Source organism: Heptranchias perlo, chromosome 37 (assembly GCF_035084215.1).
Source record: "Heptranchias perlo isolate sHepPer1 chromosome 37, sHepPer1.hap1, whole genome shotgun sequence".
Lineage (NCBI taxonomy): Eukaryota > Metazoa > Chordata > Chondrichthyes > Hexanchiformes > Hexanchidae > Heptranchias > Heptranchias perlo.
In genome coordinates, this window is record NC_090361.1 from 16,996,013 (window position 1) to 17,019,453 (window position 23,441).

Genomic DNA, 23,441 nt, shown 5'->3' on the forward strand with positions numbered 1-23,441 from the left:
ATGTTACTTGCCACTTATCAGCCCAAGCCTGGATGTTGTCCAGGTCTTGCTGCATGTGGGCACGGACTGCTTCAACTGAATTCTGTGACAGAATATAATCATATTTATTGCACGACTCCTTTTGGAAGCTCAGCGATATTAACCACCATTATACAGGGATGGAAATCATCAGTAACAATATTCAGAACACTCTCCCCCAACCACCATGGCTCAGTCAGTGAGCTGCCCAGTATCGAGGTTCACAGAGCAAGACGGATGATCCTCGCTCTCTGTCCATTGCGGCTGGTCCTGTAGTGGGCCTATTACAGTCACCACCAGCTCACCTCCGCTGGAGACAGAGAGCGGCAGGAAAAAGCCTCACTCCCAACCATTGCCCAGTGCGCCCCCTGCTGGGACCTGCACTCACATCAGGCCAGAGCAGGCTCAGCTGTGATGGCGCTCACTGTTGAATAACCCGCTGAAACTGTCTGGGCTTGTGTTCAAGAAAGGTATCTTATGGGGGGAGGGGAGAGGAATGGAGGAGGGATGGGGATGAAGGGAGAGGAGGGACGAAGGGAGAGGGGGAACGAAGGGAGTGTGAAAATACAGATGAAAAACATTTTTACAAAATATAAAAGATGAGATGTACAAATAAGACCTGGAAACATCACAAGGAACTACTAACAGATTCAATTGTTAAAATGTAATGAAATAAAATGACGAGGAAATCCAAGAATATAAACTTTATTCTTTGGTACTGCAATGTGTACAGGGCATCAAATGGCTCCAAAATATAGGCTCTATTCTCTGTGTTTGAAGTGTGCGCTCCATCAAATCAGAGCCCGGCAAACACAGCCGGCTACAGGTGACGGTGAAGATGCACCAAGCAATGAAAGGTGTTGTGGGTGAATATTGTCCTGCACAATCCGATATATTAAAAGAGATAAACATGTCAGGCTTCAGACTGAACACGAAGATTTTGAGAAGCTATTATATCTTGGCGTTTTGTCATTTCCTACATTTAGCAGCTTCGACCGGTTATGTGACCGAGGCACTGATTAGGGGTTGCCAACTCTCCAGGATTGTCCTGGAGTCTCCAGGAATTGAAGATTGATCTCCAGAAATTGAAGATTTTTCTCCTAATCTGCTGCGAGCAAACCAGGAGAAAAATCACAGGGGCATTAAATAAAAGTGCGTTTTTCAAATTTTCTTTGAACACTTCTGCTTATTAGTTATAAGAATATTGGAGATGAGCAAAATGGCTGACTGACAGTCAAAATCATCCAATCGAATAACAAAGAGTCTACGATTGGCTGAGCTCCATTAGGATGGACATGGTGGGCGACCAATGGTGGGAGCGTGGAGGCGGGGCAGTTGGAGGCAGGAGGTCATGTGATGAAACCTCCAGGAATACATCCAACCAGAGTTGGCAACCCTTGCCCTGATCTGCACACATCAACAACCAATACTTTCTGTGATTTGACAGCCGCGTCCAATGACGCACAATACTGACACGGTATTCATGTACCACTCTGTCCGCACACCAAGTGAGCGAGGGAGGGGGGAGCCAGACCCGGCTCCTGATATTGTCACCGTTTGGAATAGCAGCCCCGAGAGTTCAGAATGTCCGCAGGTGACTGAAGATTGAACAGAGCACAGTCCAGCTGCTAAAGCAGTCGCCTCACAGCTGGGGGAGCGGGGCGGGGACTTACTGCCATGGTGGAAGCAGATTCGATACTCGCTGCGTAAAAAGATGTCACCTCATCTCCCCCCCTTGCTTCTTTTACCGGTATTCGATTACCAGAGGGCACAAATTTAAGATAATCGGCAAAAAATCCAGAGGGAAATGTTGAGGAGAAATTTTTTACGCAGCGAGTTGTGATGATCTGGAATTCACTGCCTGAAAGGGTGGTAGCAGCAGATTCAATAGTAACTTTCAAAAGAGAACGAGCTATATACATGAAAGGGGAATATTTGCAGGGCTATGGGGAAAGAGCAAGGGAGTGGGACGCATGGGATAAGCTCTTTGAAAGAGCCAGCCCAGACACGATGGGCCGAATGGCCTCCTTTGTGCTGTATGATTCTATGAACCTACGTTGACCAGGACTCGGGATAAGGCTCCCCTCGGACAGCAGAGTGTCCAACACAAACCACCCACCGACCCCACAACCCTCCTCAGATTCACCTACAAACATGTCCACCTCACTCTAGAGAAGAAAGAGGGAGGTGGCAGAGGCATCGGTTCTTGTAAATCCGTGTGAAGGGAATTAATCAGCAATCCAGGCAGCTCGCCCGCCCGCGTGAGGTTTCAAAAGTAGCTCCAACACACAGCTGGGCAGCGGACACACAGAGAAAAGCTTCCAATTTAATCCGCACTAGATGACAGATACCCGGGGAGAGTTACAAGACCCTCAGCAATTACATAGAATGTACAGCACAGAAACAGGCCACTCGGCCCAACTGGTCTATGCCGGTGTTTATGCTCCACACGAGCCTCCTCCCTCCCTACTTCATCCCACCCTATCAGCATATCCTTCTATTCCTTTCTTCCCCTAAAATACATCAAGTAACGATGCTAATCTGTAATAGTCCAGCACCTTACGATCATTTTAACCCACGAGATTTGATTTCGGAACTCACTCAGGTTATTTATATATAAAAAAAACCCAACAAATTAGCGAGTAGGTCGTTTTGTTCGCCTCCGAGTGACGTCTTGTCTGGGGGTCACCTCTCGCTCTCTCCCCCTCTCGCCTGTGCCAGGAGTACAGAACCACAACCACCAATTCAGAGAACCAGGAGAGCTGGCACAGGTCGCCGGCAGAGAGTTACAGCCACTTAAGACCTACCCAAGCCGCTCAGAGGAGAGTTCTAGGAACAGGAGGAGGCCACTCAGCCCCTCGAGCCTGTTCCGCCGTTCAATCAGATCATGGCTGATTTTCAGTTGAAACACTGGGTGACACAAGCAAGTCTAGAAATGATCACATCATCGGAACAAAGTGTTACAGTTTATTAGACAGCGAAGTACCAGGCTGTTGTCAATTTTGGATAAATTATTACGGGGAGATACAGGCCACCATCCTAGTGCTCTGTGGCTGTGCTTTCTTTTGGTCTCATAGCAACCCTGTGATAATAAAGCATAAATATATCTTAAAAAGACAGCATAGAAAATCTAATGTGACTCAATAGCTCAGGTATCACCACAAATATACATTCAAAACTCTCCAAAATTGTAGGTCTACAAAAATAAATGTGAAACTTAAATAAAGTTTTTTTTAAAAATAATCACTTGGTGCAAGATCGTTTTCAAGCTATTTTATATCATGTGTGTGAACTGGAAATGTTCTGGTGATCTCCAGACCGCAGAGGGCTGATTCACACCTATTTCTTTTAATACTGAAACGTCATTAAATAGTCTTTTAGAAGTTAGCTAAATAAAGGCAAAAAATCTGTGGAACGGGCAATATTTTAAATGGGCTCGGCGTATACTGTAACTAACTATATCGATTCATATAAAAATAAAAAGCACAATGATTGCACGCTGAATATACGGATGGAATCGCTGGCTGCGATCCCTAAAACACTGGTTCGAAACCCCAAATCCCATGGGATAACGGGATTTGAGTTATTCAGTAACTGTGACCCACTGCTGCAAAAGTTTCTGGATCTGGATGTCCAGCCCCTCGCTGATTTCAGTGGTCGCTCAGACACTGGGTTCGCCCCCTCCCTCCCGTTAACCCCTCTCCCCCTCGCCGGGTGAGGGGACAGGGCGGGGCAACGTGCTCCCCAAACTCCGACTGGGGCGCCACGGAAGCAGAGTCCCTCGCGAGTGTCGTCCCCCTCCGTCGCTGCCGGAGGGAGGTAGCTGGCTCTGAGGGACGGAGGGTAGGAGCCTGGCGGTGTGGACCTGACCCTCCAGCCTCCCAACTCTGGGCGCAACTCCAGGCCCACCAAGAAGCTGACGCAGCAGCTGTGAAATTGTGAATTGTAAGTGCACACCTTGCACGCTGGGCTCTCTGGTGATTTCACTATCCATTCACTCTCTCCCTCGGTTTATTGCTTCAAGCCCCAGGAGGGGTTATGGATTGATCCTCAACCATTCCCAGTGCTAAAGAGAATATTGCACCGTGTTGGAGGAACACTCTGCAACTCCACATACACATCCATCAGACCCACACACACTACTGGGCCCGAGTGTGCTCCCCACGCTCTCCAAACCAACTGGAACAGAGGGCTAGACCATCAAATATAGACCCCCTGCTCCAGAATCTGATATACCTAACAAGCTGCATATGTATATAATATAGAGCGAGAGAGAGAGAGAGAGAGAATTAGAGAGCAAGAGGGACACAGATAAAGAATTAGAGAGCAGGAGAGACACACAGAGAGACAGAAAGAATTAGAGAGAGCAAGAAAGAAAGAGTGAGAGCCAGAGTTAGAGAGAGTAAGAGAGAGAGACAGAAAGGGCAAGAGATCAAGAGCTAGACAGAGAGATAGAGACAGAGAGAGAGAGAGAGAGTGAGCGCGACACACACACACACACACACACACACCGTGGAATGCACTGACCAGACTAGATGACCCATCTTGTCATTTGCAATCTGACCAAATACTGCTGTTAGCTAACATGTAGGTTGTAATACTTTGATTGTCTTTCTGCACAACACTTTTAGAGTTCGATGCCCAATTTAAACACATTTTCCCCACTCTTATCTATCGGAAGTCTTTGTGGGGCTCCATTAAATGTTCCTTCTTGTAGCTCACGTGTTGCCTCTTCCTGGTTTTCCTTCGGGAAGCTGGCAGACGGTTGACTGACCATCACAGCAGATTGTTCGCGCTCTCTGTATTTTAACAATCCCCCAAGTACGGGCAGGTTAGACCCTGAGAAGCCAGGGACTAAATCCATCAGTCTTGTACCTGGCAATACAACTGACTGTGGTAGTAACAGATAAAGAGGCCATTTGGCCCATCCATCTCCTGCCCTGCTAGTTCTACCCAATCCAGCTGGATAATCAACAGTATATCCAGGCTAAGAGAAAACTTTCACCCCAGATTTCAAGTTGATAGTTGCTCAATGAACTATTGGATTGTAGTTAAAGTGAAGGAAAGGATATTAAAGGGGCTAATAAACTGATTACCACTCTGCGGGGAGTGAGTTACAAAAGACAGGGAGAGGGCTTCAACTCGGTTTCGAGTTGCACAGAGTAGCAACAAATGTGCGGCCTCCGAATCAGTGAAGGGTTGTGTGCCCGATTATAACCCACCAGTGCCCAGTTGCAGTGTATATGACACATTGCACACTGTACAGCTACCCACTTGGTTAAGGCATGGCTGGCACAGACCGAGGTACACGCAGGAACTGCACGATTTGAAACACTCGGGTACGAGGGATGGGAGATGTGCCATCTCAGTGCAGGCCGATGTGAGAAGGCAAAAATCAGCAATGGCCGTTATCACACACGGGATTATATTGTGTGTCCTGTACATGAGCTCAACAACACGAGACAAACCTCCTCGGGTGTAATTGAATCTACTTGGAACTATTTGAGCAGGAATTAATTAAAATGAGAACCAGACACACTATTGGTTGTAAAAAGGAGAAATGATGGGCAGAAATAGAAACTAAGTACGGGAAAAATGCAGGGACTTGGGCCTAATCCCCTCACAAACACTAATCTGGCTTTTCTCTTCCAGGTGCTGACTGACCCTCTGGTCAGATCTGTTTTATTTCAGATTTCCAACATTCACTTTTCTTTCCCAGAATGAACGTTAATCTGTCAAAATAGATGGGAACTAGGGGAGATCATCGAACATTATTTAAATCCTGAATATTCACAACCCTATCCAAGATGTGTCTGATGGTCGAGTATTTGGAGGGTGTACAGACTAATACTGAGCATTAAATGCTGCAGGGGACATTTCTCCCTGTAACAAAAGATCAACAACTCGACATAAACTAAGGTCAAACACGCAGTGACCCATCTGTACGGGCTCGCACTTTGTACGCCCGGGGGGGTGGGGGAGGGCACGACCTTTCTGCCCGGGGGGCGGGGGGGACACGACCTCTCGCCCGGGGGCAGCTCCCACTTCACACCCGGGGGCTCAATGCCCAGTAAAGTGATCACATGCCTGGGCCAATGAGTTCGATGACTTTTGCCGATGGACGCGGCCTGGCGGAAAGAATCTGACGCTCACTGAGGATTTGCCGGTAACTCCACAGAACTAGAATCTAGTATAAAAGTGCAAATAACAGTTCTGTAGGGGTTTAAGGCACTCGGTGCACGCTGAATACAGATAGTGCAGAACCTTCCACAGCGTCCAAATCCCAAGTTTGGCAGTCGACAGGCCCTGGCCTTTGAATAACCTGAGACTGTCCCAGGGAGGCCACCGGACACACCTCACAAGAGAAGAGGTCCACAGTACGGAGACAACGGAGAGAGAAGCCTTGAATGAGGCAGGCAAAGGAATAAAGTCAAGTGAGAAGAGGGTCCTTCTGCCTGGGGGGTTACCCAGGATGTCTCCAGGCACTAAATGGACTTGGAGGAACCACAGACTGTCAGTGTATTCATGGAATGGCGGAGAATTGTTACAGGAGATAGGCAGCTGGTCCGAGAACCATCAGGCAGCAACTGAGAGCTGGCTGCTCGGTTGACCTTATCTGGCCTGCTCCTGTCCATAGCAAATTAGCACATGGAGCTTTTATCAGGAACAGACGGTAGAGGCTGATATGGTCGGCAGGCAGTTAACCATTTGCCTCATGGGAACGGGAATGAGATAGAGGCACACGAAAGCTCAACAGCCCGCCTCGGGCCGCACTGAGTGACGGTCCTTCCTCAGCCTGTAACACACAGGCATCACTGGGACTAAAAGGGACTGTGCAAGAGGATGATCTCTTGTGGTGGGCCTGGAGAGGCCTCCCACTCTGTGTCTGGCTCTTCCATTAAAGCATTGAGGGGGTGGGAGTGAAAGGGCAGGGGGTGGGGTGGGAGAGAGAAAAGGGGGTGGGGGAGGGAGCGGGGGAGGGGGAGGGAACTCGAGGGAGAGTGGGAGGGGGAAGGGGAGCTCGAGGGGGAGGGAGTGTGGGAGGGAACACGAGGGAGAGTGGGAAGGGGAAGGGGAAGGAGTTCGAGGGAGAGTGGGAGGGGGAAGGGGAAGGAGTTCGAGGGAGAGTGGGAGGGGGAAGGGGAAGGAGTTCGAGGGAGAGTGGGAGGGGGAAGGGGAGGGAGTTCGAGGGAGAGTGGGAGGGGGAAGGGGTTCGAGGGAGAGTGGGAGGGGGAAGGGGAACGAGTTCGAGGGGGAGTGGGAGGGGGAAGGGGAAGGAGTTCGAGGGAGAGTGGGAGGGGGAAGGAGTTCGAGGGAGAGTGGGAGGGGGAAGGAGTTCGAGGGAGAGTGGGAGGGGGAAGGGGAAGGAGTTCGAGGGAGAGTGGGAGGGGGAAGGGGAGGGAGTTCGAGGGAGAGTGGGAAGGGGAAGGAGTTCGAGGAAGAGTGGGAGGGGGAAGGGGAGGGAGTTCGAGGGAGAGTGGGAGGGGGAAGGGGTTCGAGGGAGAGTGGGAGGGGGAAGGGGAAGGAGTTCGAGGGGGAGTGGGAGGGGGAAGGGGAAGGAGTTCGAGGGAGAGTGGGAGGGGGAAGGGGAAGGAGTTCGAGGGAGAGTGGGAAGGGGAAGGAGTTCGAGGAAGAGTGGGAGGGGGAAGGGGAGGGAGTTCGAGGGAGAGTGGGAGGGGGAAGGGGAGGGAGTTCGAGGGAGAGTGGGAGGGGGAAGGGGAGGGCGTTCGAGGGAGAGTGGGAGGGGGAAGGGAAGGGGGATGGGAGGGGGGCAGGAGGGTGTGTGGGACGGGGACATGGAGGCGAGGTGAATGATGATCTCCGTTTAGGCGCTGATCATCACCTGCCCTCTCCAAACACCAGCCTACGGGGGTAACTAGCTGATTCTGGGAGGTATGGGGAAGATTTGTGACTGGTTGTGACGGTGTGGTGGATCACAGGCGAGGGGACGGTCCATGTGAAAGTGCAGCAACACCAAACACCAAATTCACCCAAACTGACACAAAACAAGGGAAGGCCCAAAAGCCTCTTGCATTCCACACATTGCCCGGGGGAATTGCACAAACGGGTTTTGTGACCGAGGGTTTGAAGAGCTTTCATTGTCCGTGGCGCCTGGTCGTATCATTTCATTCCAGCCAGGCACTTGGGGCCTTGGCACAGCCCCAGTGGGCATCGCGCCCGTCGGGTGTCTTGCCTCCGATGTTGTGGTGACCTTGCGTTAATCCTCAGAGGAAGATGATTTTCTTCGCCAGCTCGCGCTCGATATCGGCGATCAAACTGTCAAAATCCTTCGTCCTCCCGGTGATGTCCGATTCGAAATCCAGCTCGCCGCCGCCGGGGTACGAGCCGCCATCTTGCCCGTCGGCGGGCTCTTGCGCGTCCAGGATGTAATCCTTGGCCTGGGCGAGTTCGATGCCCAATGCAGGGAACTGGCCGCAATCCGCCCCGTCTCGGTCCCCGCCGGGCGCCAGGTAGCTCCGGCCACAGCCACTCCAGTCGCCAGCGTGACGGTTACGGGACGAGCTGGCCACGCGACCCGCGCGATTCCGGCACACCACCTCCTCAGAGGCGAGGGTAAGCGGCGGAGGCTGACGACTGGGGCGGAGGCAGTTTGCGGGCTCCGTCTGGTCCACCACTGCGTCTCTCTTCACTTTTATTCGGTCACCTACAGGGAGATAAAACGGAGAATTGTAGAGAGAGTCCGTCACAAAATACAAACTCAACAGGGAAATGCACAATTCAATCGACCGCCGATAAAAATCGGTTAATGCTTCGGCATTGAGCCAGCATAAAATCTGGTAAAGCAGGTAATGCTAAGCCTCAACATTGTCCCATCAAACACTCCCACGACAGGTACACATGGGATAGATACATAAGAACATATGAAATAGGAGCAGGAGTAGGCCATTCGGCCCCTCGAGCCTGCTCCGCCATTCAATCAGATCATGCCCGGTCTTTGACCTCAACTCCACTTTCCCGCCCGATCCCCAAATCCCTTGATTCCCCGAGAGTCCAAAAATCTATTGATCTCAGTCTTGAATATCTTCAACGACTCAGCATCCACAGCCCTCTGGGGTAGAGAATTCACACCTCTCAGTGAAGAAATTTCTCCTCATCTCAGTCTTAAATGGCCGACCCCTTATCCTGAGACTATGCCCCCTAGTTCTAGACTCTCCAGCCAGGGGAAACAACCTCTCAGCATCTACCCTGTCAGGCCCTCTCAGGCAAGTATATCATTCCTTAGGTAAAGAGACCAAAACTGTACACAGTGCTCCAGATGAGGTTTCACCAAAGGCCTGTATAATTGTACTAAGACTCCCTTACTCTTGTACTCCAACCCCCTTGCAATAAAGGCCAACATACCATTTGCCTTCCTAATTGCTTGCTGTGTCTACATGTTAACTTTCTGTGTTCCGTGTACAAGGAAACTTAAATGCCTCTAAACACCAACATTTAATAGTTTCTCACCATTTAAAAAAAATATTCTGTTTTTCTATTCTTCCGACCAAAGTGAATAACCTCACATTTCCCCACATAATAGAAAGAAAGACGGACAGACTTGCATTTATATAGCGCCTTTCATGACCTCAGGACGTCCCAAGTGCTTTACAGCCAATGAAGTACTTTTGAAGTGTTGTCACTACTATCGTATTGTAGGAAATACAGCAGCCAATTTACACACAGCAAGATCCCACAAACAGCAATGTGATAATGACTAGATAGTCTGTTTTAGTGATGTTGGTTGAGGGATAAATATTGGCCAGAACACCGGAGAGAACTCCCCTACTCCTCTTTGAATAGTGCCACGGGATCTTTTACATCCACCTGAGAGGGCCGCGGTTTAACATCTCATCTGAAAGACCTGCGACAGTGCAGCGCTCCCTCAGTACTGCACTGGAGTGTCAGCCTCCATTATTTGCTCAAGTCTCTGGAGTGGGACTTGAACCCACGACCTTCTGACTCAGAGGCAAGAGTGTTACCCACTGAGCCACAGCTAACACTGCCACCTATACTCCATCTGCCACCTTCTTGCCCACTCACTTAACCTGTCTATATCCCTTTGCAGACTCTTTGTGTCCTCCTCACAGCTTACTTTCCCACCTAGCTTTGTATCATCAGCAAACTTGGATACATTACACTCAGTCCCTTCATCTAAGTCATTAATATAGATTGTAAATAACTGAGGCCCCAGCACTGATCCTTGCGGCACCCCACTAGTTACAACCTGTCAACCTGAGAATGACCCGTTTATCCCTATTCTCTGTTTTCTGTCCGTTAACCAATCCTCAATCCATGTTAATATATTACCCCCAATCCCATGAGTCCTTACCTTATGTAACAACCTATTATGTGGCACCTTATCGAATGCCTTTTAAAAATCCAAATATATTACATCCACTGGTTCCCCTCTATCTACCCTGCTAGTTACATCCTCAAAAAACTCTAATAGATTTGTCAAACACCATTTCCCTTTCATAAAACCATGTTGACTCTGCCTAATCATATTATGATTTTCTAAGTGCCCTGTTACCACTTCCTTAATAATGGATTCCAGCATTTCCTTACTAATGATGTCAGGCTAACTGGCCTGTCGTTCCCTGTTTTCTCTCTTCCTCCTTTCTTGAATAGTGGGGTTACATTTGCTACCTTCCAATCCACTGGGACCGTTCTAGAATCTAGGGAATTTTGGAAGATCACAACCAAGGCATCCACTATCTCTGCAGCCACCTCTTTTAAAACCCTAAGAAGTAGGTCCTCAGGTCCTGGGGATTTGTTGGTTTTTAGTCCCAATAATTTCTGCAGTATTTTTTCTTTACTAATATTAATTACTCTCATTAGCCCCTTGGTTCCCCACTATTTCTGGTATGCTCTGTGACTTCTACTGTGAAGACAGATACAAAATACTTGTTTAACATCTCTGCCATTTCCTTACTCCCCATTATAATTCCTCCTGTCTCAGTCTCTAAGAAACCCATGTTTACTTTCACTACTCTCTTCCTTTTTACATAATAGAAGCTCTTCAATCTGTTTTTAACTTTCTTGCTCGTTTATTCTCATATTCTATTTTCTCCCTTTTTATCAATTTTTTGGTCATCCTTTGCTGGTTTCTAATACAGAGTAAAGCTCCCTCTACACTGTGCCATCAAACACTCCCAGGGCAGGTACAGCACGGGTTAGATACAGAGTAAAGCTCCCTCTACACTGTGCCATCAAACACTCCCAGGGCAGGTACAGCACGGGTTAGATACAGAGTAAAGCTCCCTCTACACTGTCCCATCAAACACTCCCAGGCGCAGGTACTGCACGGGTTAGATACAGAGTAAAGCTCCCTCTACACTGTGCCATCAAACACTCCCAGGCGCAGGTACAGGGTTAGATACAGAGTAAAGCTCCCTCTACACTGTCCCATCAAACACTCCCAGGGCGGGTACAGCACGGGTTAGATACAGAGTAAAGCTCCCTCTACACTGTGCCATCAAACACTCCCAGGGCAGGTACAGCACGGGTTAGATACAGAGTAAAGCTCCCTCTACACTGTGCCATCAAACACTCCCAGGGCAGGTACAGCACGGGTTAGATACAGAGTAAAGCTCCCTCTACACTGTCCCATCAAACACTCCCAGGCGCAGGTACTGCACGGGTTAGATACAGAGTAAAGCTCCCTCTACACTGTGCCATCAAACACTCCCAGGCGCAGGTACAGGGTTAGATACAGAGTAAAGCTCCCTCTACACTGTCCCATCAAACACTCCCAGGGCGGGTACAGCACGGGTTAGATACAGAGTAAAGCTCCCTCTACACTGTGCCATCAAACACTCCCAGGGCAGGTACAGCACGGGTTAGATACAGAGTAAAGCTCCCTCTACACTGTGCCATCAAACACTCCCAGGGCAGGTACAGCACGGGTTAGATACAGAGTAAATCTCCCTCTACACTGTCCCATCAAACACTCCCAAATTGCACCCTGAGCTCCCCGAGAATCTGACTTGTTGTACTTACTCGGCCACATTTGCAGCAGGTAGTGTAAAACCTCAATGTGCCTCTTGAAGTCCAGAGCACTGGCGAGTTCCTTGGAGTGTGAAAAGGTGCGGGCTCCTTGCTGAGAAGTCTCCTGCTTCTGACCGAGGAGCACAGGCCCAAAGCAGACAGCCAAGTTCTGACACGTCATCTTGTTGGACTCTTGCAGTGAGGCCACCAGGCTTAGGTGATCCAGGAGTACAGTCAAAGTGGCCTGGGAGGGAAGTACAACGGACTCATTACAGATTCAGAGCAGCACAGTTAGCACCTGGACAAGGTTCTCCAGCCTCTCGCCCACTGTTAGTTACCATGCAGGAAAAGGCTGATCTCCAACCACCCACCCTTCACAAACTTACTCATCTCGACTTCAATAACACTCTGCTAAACTTTTCATTTTCGCTCCACGTAATCGACAAACGCACTCCCCTCCATATTCTTCCTCCTCCTCTGCATTGAAACCATTTCTGCTTCTAATTCATTCTTTCCCAGGGTCTCAGAACTACGCAAGAGCTGACCTCCCGCTTTACCAATGCCTGAAAGCACTTTGCATACAATGAATTACTTTGCAGCAGCCATTTTGCGCACTGTTAGATCCCAGAAACAGCAATGAGGTGAATAACTAGTGTATCTTTGGTGGTGTTGGTTAAGGGATAAATGTTGGCCAGAATATTGGGGGAACTCTCTTCTTCTGTAAAACCTACCTGACCCACCAGAACTGGCAGACGGGCCCTCAATTTGTTGCACATCTTAATAGCACTAAAGAGTGACAAATCCCCAGGACCAGATGGTTTCCACCCCAGGGTTTTAAAGGAAGTAGGTGAGCACATTGAAGATGCCCTAACTATAATCTTTCAAAGTTCTCTAGATTCAGGAACTGTCCCTCTAGATTGGAAAATTGCACATGTCACTCTGCTTTTTAAGAAAGGAGAGAGAGGGAAACCGGGGAATTATAGACCAGTTAGCCTAACATCTGTTGTGGGGAAAATGCTGGAGTCTATAATTAAGGATAGGGTGACTGAACACCTCGAGAATTTTCAGTTAATCAGGGAGAGCCAGCATGGATTTGTGAAAGGTAGGTCGTGCCTGACAAACCTGATTGAATTTTTTGAAGAGGTGACTAAAGTAGTGGACAGGGGAATGTCAATGGATGTTATTTATATGGACTTCCAGAAGGCATTTGATAAGGTCCCACATAAGAGACTGTTAGCTAAGACAGAAGCCCATGGAATCGAGGGAAAAGTACAGACTTGGTTAGGAAGTTGGCTGAGCGAAAGGCGACAGAGAGTAGGGATAATGGGTAAGTATTCACATTGGCAGGATGTGACTCGTGGAGTCCCGCAGGGATCTGTCTTGGGGCCTCAATTATTCACAATATTTATTAACGACTTAGATGAAGGCATAGAAAGTCTCGTATCTAAGTTTGCCGATGACACAAAGATTGGTGGCATTGTTAGCAGTGTAGATGAAAACATAAAATTACAAAGCGATATTGATAGATTAGGTGAATGGGCAAAACTGTGGCAAATGGAATTCAATGTAGACAAATGTGAGGTCATCCACTTTGGATCAAAAAAGGATAGAACAGGGTACTTTCTAAATGGTAAAAAGTTAAAAACTGTGGATGTCCAAAGGGACTTCGGGGTTCAGGTACATAGATCATTGAAGTGTCATGAACAGGTGCAGAAAATAATCAAGAAGGCAAATGGAATGTTGGCCTTTATATCTCGAGGACTGGAGGACAAGGGGGCAGAAGTTATGCTGCAGCTATACAAAACCCCGGTTAGACCGGAAATAACCACTTGTTTTGAACTGGGAGGCATTCAGAGAAATGTAACTGCTAGTCATGTAATTTTCCGAATTGGAACGCAGTGCTCCTTTGGAGGTTCCACTCGCACTGAAACAGAGGCAAAGTGTTGCTACTGAGCTTCAATGCCACCAGCTAATTTCCGGCCACTTCTTGATCCAAAAGTAAAGCGATGGGAAGCCCTCCTAACAAAGCACGTGCTGCAGCTCTCTTCCACCCTGCTCTGGGATACAAACAGGAGGTAGTTATGCTTCAGTTGTACAGAGCCTTGGTCAGACCCCCACTGGAGATACTGCGTTCAGTTCTGGGCACCTCACCTCAAGGAGGATGTATTGGCCTTGGAGGGGGTGCAGCCCAGATTCACCAGAACGATACCGGGGATAAAAGGGTTAAATTATGAGGACACGTTGCATAAACTTGGCTTGTATTACCTTGAGTATAAAAGACTGAGGAATGATCTAATTGAGTTATTTAAAATTATAAAAGGATTCAAGAGTAGATAGTGAAATTATTTCCTCTGTGGTGGGAATCACGAACAAGGGGGCAAAACCTTAAAATTGGGGGATACTGATGTAGAGTGCCGAGACGTCCATCGTGGGGAGAAGTGTTCCTGGTTCAACTGGTCCGTGGGTGCTGAGTTTTTGTAGGAAGTCTGTAGTGTCGCGACAGAAGCTGGGGGTTCCCTGTACGATGGGTTTCAGGATGCCCTCGACGTATCCAGAGAGGTTCGCACACAGGGTTCCGTTGCCTGATACGATAGGACGTCCGGGTGTGTTGGCTTTGTGTATCTTTGGGAGGCAGTAGAAGTCTCCCACGCGGGGAATACGTGGGATGAGAGTGCGTAGGATGCTTTGAAGGTCTGGATCGAAGGTCTTGATCAGTTTGTTGAGCTGGTGGGTGTGTTCTTTGGTCGGATCTGCGGGTAACCGTCTGTAGTGTTCCTGGTTGTCCAGTTGTCGGTATGCTTCTTTGCAATAGTCCATTCTGTTCTGTGTGACGATGGCTCCTCCTTTGTCCGCTGGAGCGGAGAAACTACGCCATGTTCTCCGCAGCCTTCAACATGTCATCGATGACGACGAACACCTCGCTAAGGCCATCCCCACACCTCCACTACTCGCCTTTAAACAGCCACCCAAACTCAAACAGACCATCGTTCGCAACAAATTACCCAGCTTTCAGGAGAACAGCGTCCACGACACCACACAACCCTGCCACGGCAACCTCTGCAAGAAATGCCTGATCATCGACACAGATACCACCATCACACGAGAGGACACCACCCACCAGGTAAATGGTTCATACTCCTGTGACTCGGCCAACGTTGTCTACCTCATACGTTGCAGGGAAGGATGCCCCGGAGCATGGTACATTGGCGAGACCACGCAGACACTGCGACAACGGATGAACGGACACCGCACAACAATCGCCAGACAGGAGGGTTCCCTCCCAGTCGGGGAACACTTCAGCAGTCAAGGACATTCAGCCACCGATCTTCGGGTAAGCGTACTCCAAGGCGGCCTTCGAGACGCACGACAACGCAAAATCGTCGAGCAGAAATTGATAGCCAAGTTCCGCACCCATGAGGACGGCCTCAACCGGGATCTTGGGTTCATGTCGCGCTACACGTAAACCCACCAGCGAATAAAAGTTATCTGTTTTTAATTCAACGGGTCATTTTCAGTCTTTCTCTTCCTTTCGGATGTTTCTCCCTCTCTCTCTCTGTTTTGTGTTCTGGCCGTTTGTATATTCGGTGGTCCTGTAGGTAACACCTCTCTGTCTGAACACTTTGATTGCCTTGACAACGGGCAGTTGGAATGATTATCTGTAATCACCAGGTATTGTTCTCTGACTATAAATGCGAAAGGTTCAAGGATTTCCTGACACTCACCTGACGAAGGAGGAAGCCTCTGAAAGTTTGTGATTTTCAAATAAAATTGTTGGACTATAACTTGGTGTTGTAAGATTATCAAATGGTGGAGCAGGCACGAGGGGCTGAATGGCCTACTCCTGTTCCTATGTTCCTATCTTAAGGACGACACCTTTGACAGTGCTGCACTCCCTCAGTACTGCATTGGAGTGTGAACCGAGATTTTGTCCTCAAGTTCATCGTCGCTGGGTCAAAATCCTGGAACTCCCTTCCTAACAGCACTGTGGGAAAACCTTCACCACACGGACTGCAGCGGTTCAAGAAGGCGGCTCACCACCTTCTCGAGGGCAATTAGAGATGGGCAATAAATGCCGGCCTTGCCAGCGACACCCACATCCCACGAACGAATAAAAAAAAGTCCTGGAGTGAGGTTTGAATCCATGACCTTCTGACAGATAGGTGAGAGTGCTACCCACTAAATCAAAGCTGACTATAAAGGAAAGGCCTGCTCCAGCAGTGCAGTGGAAAAACAGACCACATTTACTGACCAAATCCCTGTGGAGGACAGGAGCTATCAAAGACATGGCTGCCAAGGAGAGGAACATGGGAACAGGAGGAGGCCATTCAGCCCCTCGAGCCTGTTACGCCATTCAACCAGATTATGGTTGATCTGTATCTCAACCCATTTATCCGCCTTTGCTCCCTATCCCTTGATACCCTTACCCAACAAAAATCTATCAATCTCAGTCTTGAAAGCTCCAATTGACCTGCAGCCTTTGGGGGGAGACACTACGCTTTGAGTGAAAAAGTGCGTCCCTGAACAGCCTAGCTCTAACTTTAAGGTTTTGCCCCCTCGTTCGTGATTCCCACCACAGAGGAAATAATTTCACTATCTACTCTTGAATCCTTTTATAATTTTAAATAACTCAATTAGATCATTCCTCAATCTTTTATACTCAAGGGAATACATGCCAAGTTTATGCAACGTGTCCTCATAATTTAACCCTTTTATCCCCGGTATCGTTCTGGTGAATCTGGGCTGCACCCCCTCCAAGGCCAATACATCCTCCTTGAGGTGAGGTGCCCAGAACTGAACGCAGTATCTCCAGATGGGGGTCTGACCAAGGCTCTGTACAACTGAAGCATAACTACCTCCTGTTTGTATCCCAGAGCAGGGTGGAAGAGAGCTGCAGCACGTGCTTTGTTAGGAGGGCTTCCCATCGCTTTACTTTTGGATCAAGAAGTGACCGGAAATTAGCTGGTGGCATTGAAGCTCAGTAGCAACACTTTGCCTCTGTTTCAGTGCGAGTGGAACCTCTGAAAGGAGCACTGCGTTCCAATTCGGAAAATTACATGACTAGCAGTTACATTTCTCTGAATGCCTCCCAGTTCAAAACAAGTGGTTATTTCAAAATTAAATGGAATTTTGTGTCACACCCTGGTCAGAATCTCCACAAACTGCAATGCTGTGCATTTGAGGAATTTTGTTCGAAACAAAACACACTCAGGATTAATACGGGAAGCACAAAAGGGAAGGAAGAAAAAGCTTTTACACGCAAGGGGTTATTAGAATATGCAACACATTACCACAAGAGAGCGTGGAAATTACATAAAAGAGGAAAAATACTAAAAGGAGCGGGGAAAGAGCAGGGAACTGGGAATGGAGAAGACAGGTCCAACGTGGAGGCAGCACCATGGGCCAAATAGGCTCCTTCAGTGAACACATAATCTAGGCTGACGCTCCCAGTGCAGTATTGAGGGAGTATTTCAGATGATACATTAAACCGAGGCCCCGTCTGCCCTCTCAGGTGGACATAAAAGATCCCATGGCACTATTTCGAAGAAGAGCAGGGGAGTTCTCCCCGGTGTCCTGGGCCAATATTTATGCCTCAACCAACATCACTAAAACAGATTATCTGGTCAATTATCTCATTGCTGTTTGTGGGATCTTGCTGTGCACAAATTGGCGGCTGCGTTTCCTACATTATAACAGTGACTCTACTTTAAAAGTACTTCATTGGCTGTAAAGCGCTGTGGGCCGTCCTGAGGTGGTGAACTGTGCTATAGAAATGCAAAATCTTTCTTTTCGTTCCTTTGACAGACACCTGAAACTGCAACGATTTGCGTTTATATAGCACCTTAGACATAACAAAACATGGCAAAGTACTTTGCAGTGGAAAGCACAAGGGAGTGCGTTGTAACCTGCCATCGCGGCGGTCCTGTCGGCCGGGTGAGCTTGTCGGGCCTGGATGAAGCACTCCTGCTCCTCCGGGCCCACGAGCAGTGCAATAAAGACGTTCACCTCACCCCATGGATCCAGCCCTTCCCACCTGCTTTCACCTGACATGAGCCAGATGCGATGGGAAACTGAACAGGCATGGTTAAATTTGTTTTACATTTGTAATACACAAAAAATTAAGTGCCTCAACTATCACAACGAGGTACACTGCCCCTTTAAGTATCCGCCCTCCGGCTTTAAGTGGGACGGGACTTCTGGGTTTCTGATGCGTCCTCGCATCCAAACGCACCTGGGTTAAACCCGGAATTGGGTGTTTTGGAGCCGGAATGCGGTCCCGCTCCAAAAACCAACCATTTTTACTGACCACCCACCCCCAACCCACTGACCTTAGGGGTTAAAATTACTCCGCTGGTGCCAGCGAGGCCAACGTTTCTGTGAGTGACAGAGGGAGATATTCTACGTTAGCCCAGTGTTCTATTCATGCCTATTGTGCAGAATGCTGGTCATTTGCAGATGTCCTGGCCAGCAAGATCCTACATCAAGAGGCCAACGATTTCTCCTATTTACAAACCAAAGGCAGGGCAGCTGCACTTTCATTCATTCTCGGGACGTGGGCGTCGCTGGCAAGGCCGTCATTTATTGACCATCCCTAGCTGGCCTGAGGTCGAGGTGGTGGGCCGCTTTCTTGAACCACTGCAAGTCCTATTCTTTGTAACGGTTTGATACAACTGATCGGTTTGCTGCACCACTTCACAGTGTCCAGAGGAGAGAATTGGCCAGGGTTCTTGCTCCTCAAAGTTACCCAGTTTGGGTAAGGACAGAATCTACCTCAGCTGTCAACATTGTCAAGGCTCAGGGCATGAATATTGGCCATTGGGCCCAGTCCAGGAGAATTTTATATTATTATTAATTCTCAGGATATTGACCTCACTAGCAAGGCCCATCCCAAGGAGGCCCGGATACAACGGAGCGGTCACTTCAAAGGGCAGTTAAGAGTCAACCGCACTGGTGTGTGTGGATTCACGTACAGGCCGGACTCGGTAAGGATGGCAGGTTTCTTTCCCCTAAAGGATATTTTTTAACGTACATTTTGTAAAAAAAACATTCTGTCACTGCGATCGGACACTGGAGTGCCTCCTTTCTGCCAAAAGACGGCACCAAGGCCCTGCTTTGAGCCACAGGGAGGCAGCTTCCTGTCCGCAGGCTCCTCCAGATAGGAGCCCAAGACATCCTCAGGCAAATGGAACACCTGACACTGCAGCTTGGACAGGGCTACCAGGGTACGAACACCCGCAGAGTAACCGAGACCACCCAGCATGGGCCACGAAAGGCCCACAATACGCCTGTCTGAGGCACTGTGGGACCCTTCTCCACAGTGAAGGCACCATAATAACACATCGCTGTAAGGCCCATGTTCTGCTGGTTAAATGCACGCACTGCATCTAGAAAGTTTCAGATTTATACAGTGGTAGCACTCTCACCTCTGAATCAAAAGGTGTGGGTTCAAGTCCCACTCCAGAGACAAGACAATAATCCAGGCTGATACTCCTAGTCCAGTACTGAGGGAGTGCTGCACTGTCGGAGGTGCTGGCTTTCGGATGAGACGTTAAACTGAGGCCCTGTCTGCCCTCTCAGGTGGACGTAAAAGATCCCATGGCCACTATTTGAAGAGGAGCAGGGGAGTGCGCTCCCAGTGTCCTGGCCAACATTTATCCCTCAACCAACGTCACTAAAAAAAGATTATCTGGTCATTTATCACATTGCTGTTTGTGGGATCTTGCTGTGCGCAAATTGGCTGCTGCGTTTCCTACATCACAACAGTGAACACACTTATAAAGTACTTCATTGACTGTAAAGCGCTTTGGGACGTCCTGAGGTGGTAAAAGCCGTATATCAATGTAAGTTCATCTTTACCTTGAAAGGAGTTCCATGGTATTGAAGAGAATATAGACAGGTGGATAAAGGGAATGGCATGGGGATAGAAAGCACAGATGCTTCTGGGGGTGGCAGGATGTGGGTGGTGCTGTATCCCAGGGGTTGATGCTGGACCATCCTTATCATAGTAGGGACAGCACAGGAGGCGGCCATTCGGCCCAAGGTGCCTGTGCCGGCTCTTTGAAAGAACTGTGCAATTAATCCCATTCCCCTGCTCTTTCCCCACATTGTGGAAATTTTGCCCCTTCAAGTATTTATCTAATTCCCTTTTGAAAGTTATTATTGAATCTGCTTCCACCGTCTGTTTAGAAAGTGCATTCCAGATCATCACAACTCACTGAGTTAAAAAAAATATTTCCTCATGTCACCTCTGGTTCTTTTGCCGATCACCTTAAATCCGTGTCCTCTGGTTACTGACCCTTCTGCCACTGGAAACAGTTTCTCCTTATTTACTCTGTCAAAACTATTCATGATTTTGAACACCTCGATCAAATCTCCCCTTAACCTTCTCTGTTCTAAGGAGAACAACCCCAGTCTCCCCACATAACTGAAGTCCCTCATCCCTGGAACCGTTCTAAATGGGGGAATTAGGGGAGGGCACCAGTAAATGGGGGAATTAGGGGAGAGCACCAGTAAATGGGGGAATTAGGGGAGAGCACCAGTAAATGGGGGAATTAGGGGAGAGCACCAGTAAAGGGGGGAATTAGGGGAGGGCACCAGTAAAGGGGGAATTAGGGGAGGGCACCAGTAAAGGGGGAATTAGGGGAGGGCACCAGTAAAGGGGGGGAATTAGGGGAGGGCACCAGTAAAGGGGGAATTAGGGGAGGGCACCAGTAAAGGGGGAATTAGGGGGGGGCACCAGTAACTGGGCTTTTTTCTCTGTAAAAGAGAAGACTGAGACGATGACCTGATAGATCTTTAAAATTATGAGGCGGTTCGATGGGGTAGATGTGGAGAAGGTGTTTCCACTTCTGGGGAAGGCTAAAGCTGGGGCCATAAATCCAGTAAGGAATTCAGGTGAAACTCAGAGTGGTTGGAATTTGGAACTTGCTACCCCATAGAGTGGTTGAGGCGAATAGCATCGTTGTATTTAAGGGGAAGCTCGATAAGTACATGTGAAAGGAATGGAAGGATATGTTGATAGGGTGAGATAGTGGGAGGAGGTTCGTGTGGAGCTAAACACCAGCATTGACCAGTTGGGCCCAATGGCCTGTTTCTGTGCTGTGAATTCCATGTCATAAACTCATCTCATGTCACTGTGTAAGACTACAAATATGGAAAATATTGTAAAAACACTAAAACTGCAAGGCATGAAACAGGCTGCAAGATATGAAACAGTTAACCCCAGGTGCCAGTCAAAGAGACTCCAGCACATGATCAGTTTCGGAGACTCATTTACATCAAACAATGATCCTCTGGCGAAGACACATTAATCAAACTGAGCCTCTGAGCCACGCTCAGTCTCGGATAAGAACGGAAGGCTTTTCACACCTGAACAATGCTGTGAGCCAAGGGCCCATCACAGTGAGGAATCCCGCATTGTCCTGATACTGTGCAGGTAGCGGGGAGGAGATAAGGAGTTGTCTCTCGACCTCACAGCTCTGCACAACTAAGGAGTTTTGAATCACCGAGACGCCCCGATGGAGATGTAAATGTCAAGCAATTCAACAGATTGATCGCTGAAACCACGGACGAGGCCCAGGTGGGGGTTTGCGTGACTGGAACACTATAAGAAAGTACAACACAGCACGTGGAGGCTGCAGACAGGTGAAGACGGACGGAGACCAGTCACCTCCAGATCCAGGTCTACAATCAACATCGGGAACGACCAGCCACGTGGGTGATTGTAAGTCCCGGGCCAATCACTGAGGGGTTTGCACTGGGGTTTTGTTGGTCTAATAAACTAACAAGTTTAGGTTGAGCTAACGCCTGTTTGTCACGAGCAATTTTGTTCTTGTAATTCTGAGGTCCAAGAACAGGTGTAAGGCGGAAGGGAAGGGAGCACCTTACAACTGCCCCGTCCAATAAACTGATGCCCTCCCTAATTCCCTCGTTTACTGGCGCCCTCCCCTAATTAAGCCATTTACTGGCGCCCTCCCCTAATTAATCCATTTACTGGCGCCCTCCCCTAATTAAGCCATTTACTGGTGCCCTCCCCTAATTAAGCCATTTACTGGTGCCCTCCCCTAATTAAGCCATTTACTGGTGCCCTCCCCTAATTAAGCCATTTACTGGTGCCCTCCCCTAATTAAGCCATTTACTGGTGCCCTCCCCTAATTAAGCCATTTACTGGCGCCCTCCCCTAATTAAGCCATTTACTGGCGCCCTCCCCTAATTAAGCCATTTACTGGCGCCCTCCCCTAATTAAGCCATTTACTGGCGCCCTCCCCTAATTAAGCCATTTACTGGTGCCCTCCCCTAATTAAGCCATTTACTGGCGCCCTCCCCTAATTAAGCCATTTACTGGCGCCCTCCCCTAATTAAGCCATTTACTGGCGCCTTCCCCTAATTAAGCCATTTACTGGTGCCCTCCCCTAATTCCTCCATTTAACGGCCTTCCCGTAATTCCCCCATGAATCCCCTGACAAGATACAAGGGGAGATCCAAGTTCTAGGTGGGCACTGCAGTGAAGGACCTTAGGCCTGATCTCTAGTGTCAATGGGCCGAGTTATTTGGAAAGGTTAGAAAAACTCTTTGGCCTTTGAAGGGAGGCTTGAGATGGGCCCTTTTTACAGGTGTATATGATGCTGAGTGGAATAGAAAGTTCTAGAGCATTATTTCACATTAACACCCGAGAGCAGGACAAGGGGACATTGGTAAAAACTGAGAAATGGCAAGATCAGGAGTGACATCAGGAAGCCCTTCACTCGAAGAGTGAACAACACCTGGAATGGCCTCTGGGTAGGGAAGTGGAGGCAGTTAGGGCCAAGATCATAGGTTTCAATGGAAGATGAGGTAGATGGGCTCAATGGCCTCCCTCGGCCGAACTGATCGTTGTGGTCATTATATGGATGTTGTCTAACACACCCACTTCAAAAGCACCATCTCCCCCCACTCAGCTCCGGTTCAGACATGCCTACCATTCACCTCAAATCACAGTCTCTGACCCATCCAGCCAGTTACACCAAGTCCTGCTTCATCCCTTCCACCCCAAGCACATGCAGGTGGTCCTCATCCGATGACATCCCATTACCTGCTGCAGTCAATGCTTTATTGGGAATTCTAAAACCATCCAGTGGAAGTAACAGGTTGGTTAGGGGACCGGTAGCAGAGAGTAGTGGTGAACGGTTGTTTTTCAGACTGGAGGGAAGTATACAGTGGTGTTCCCCAGGGGTCAGTATTAGGACCACTGCTCTTTTTGATATATATTAATGACCTGGACTTGGGTATAGAGGGGATAATTTCAAAGTCTGCAGATAACACGAAACTCAGAAATGTAGTATACGGTGAGGAGGATAGTAACAGACTTCAGGAGGGCACAGACAGACTGGTGAAATGGGCGGACACATGGCAGATGAAATTTAATGCAGAGAAGTGTGAAGTGATGCATTTTGGAAGAA

At 48.6% G+C, this 23,441-nt stretch overlaps 2 protein-coding genes across 2 annotated transcripts in view; one reads left to right on the forward strand and one right to left on the reverse strand.

Annotated features, from left to right (window-relative positions):
• Positions 1–707: 707 nt before the first annotated feature.
• On the reverse strand, positions 708–12,246 carry LOC137304548 (rho GTPase-activating protein SYDE1-like). The gene is made up of 2 exons (XM_067973194.1): positions 12,019–12,246; positions 708–8,683 (listed from the first exon to the last, which is right to left on the reverse strand). Exons 1-2 carry the CDS (start codon positions 12,185–12,187, stop codon positions 8,244–8,246), a joined length of 609 nt encoding a protein of 202 aa, XP_067829295.1. The 5' UTR covers positions 12,188–12,246; the 3' UTR covers positions 708–8,243.
• Positions 12,247–19,186: 6,940 nt separating this feature from the next.
• The window catches only part of LOC137304253 (patatin-like phospholipase domain-containing protein 6), a 150,344-nt gene continuing 146,089 nt past the window's right edge, over positions 19,187–23,441 (forward strand). Inside the window, exon 1 of the mRNA XM_067972806.1 lies at positions 19,187–19,226. Within this exon, the coding sequence (XP_067828907.1) occupies positions 19,187–19,226 (40 nt within the window). The remainder of the gene's footprint in view (positions 19,227–23,441) is intronic.

Excerpts from the sequence above, each read along its gene's own strand:
- LOC137304548 (XM_067973194.1), bottom strand. The coding sequence starts at position 12,187 with ATGACGTGTCAGAACTTGGCTGTCTGCTTTGGGCCTGTGCTCCTCGGT. Across the intron at positions 8,684-12,018 it reads CCTGCTGCAAATGTGGCCGA|GTGACCGAATAAAAGTGAAG; the intron begins GTAAGTACAACA and ends ATCTCCCTGTAG.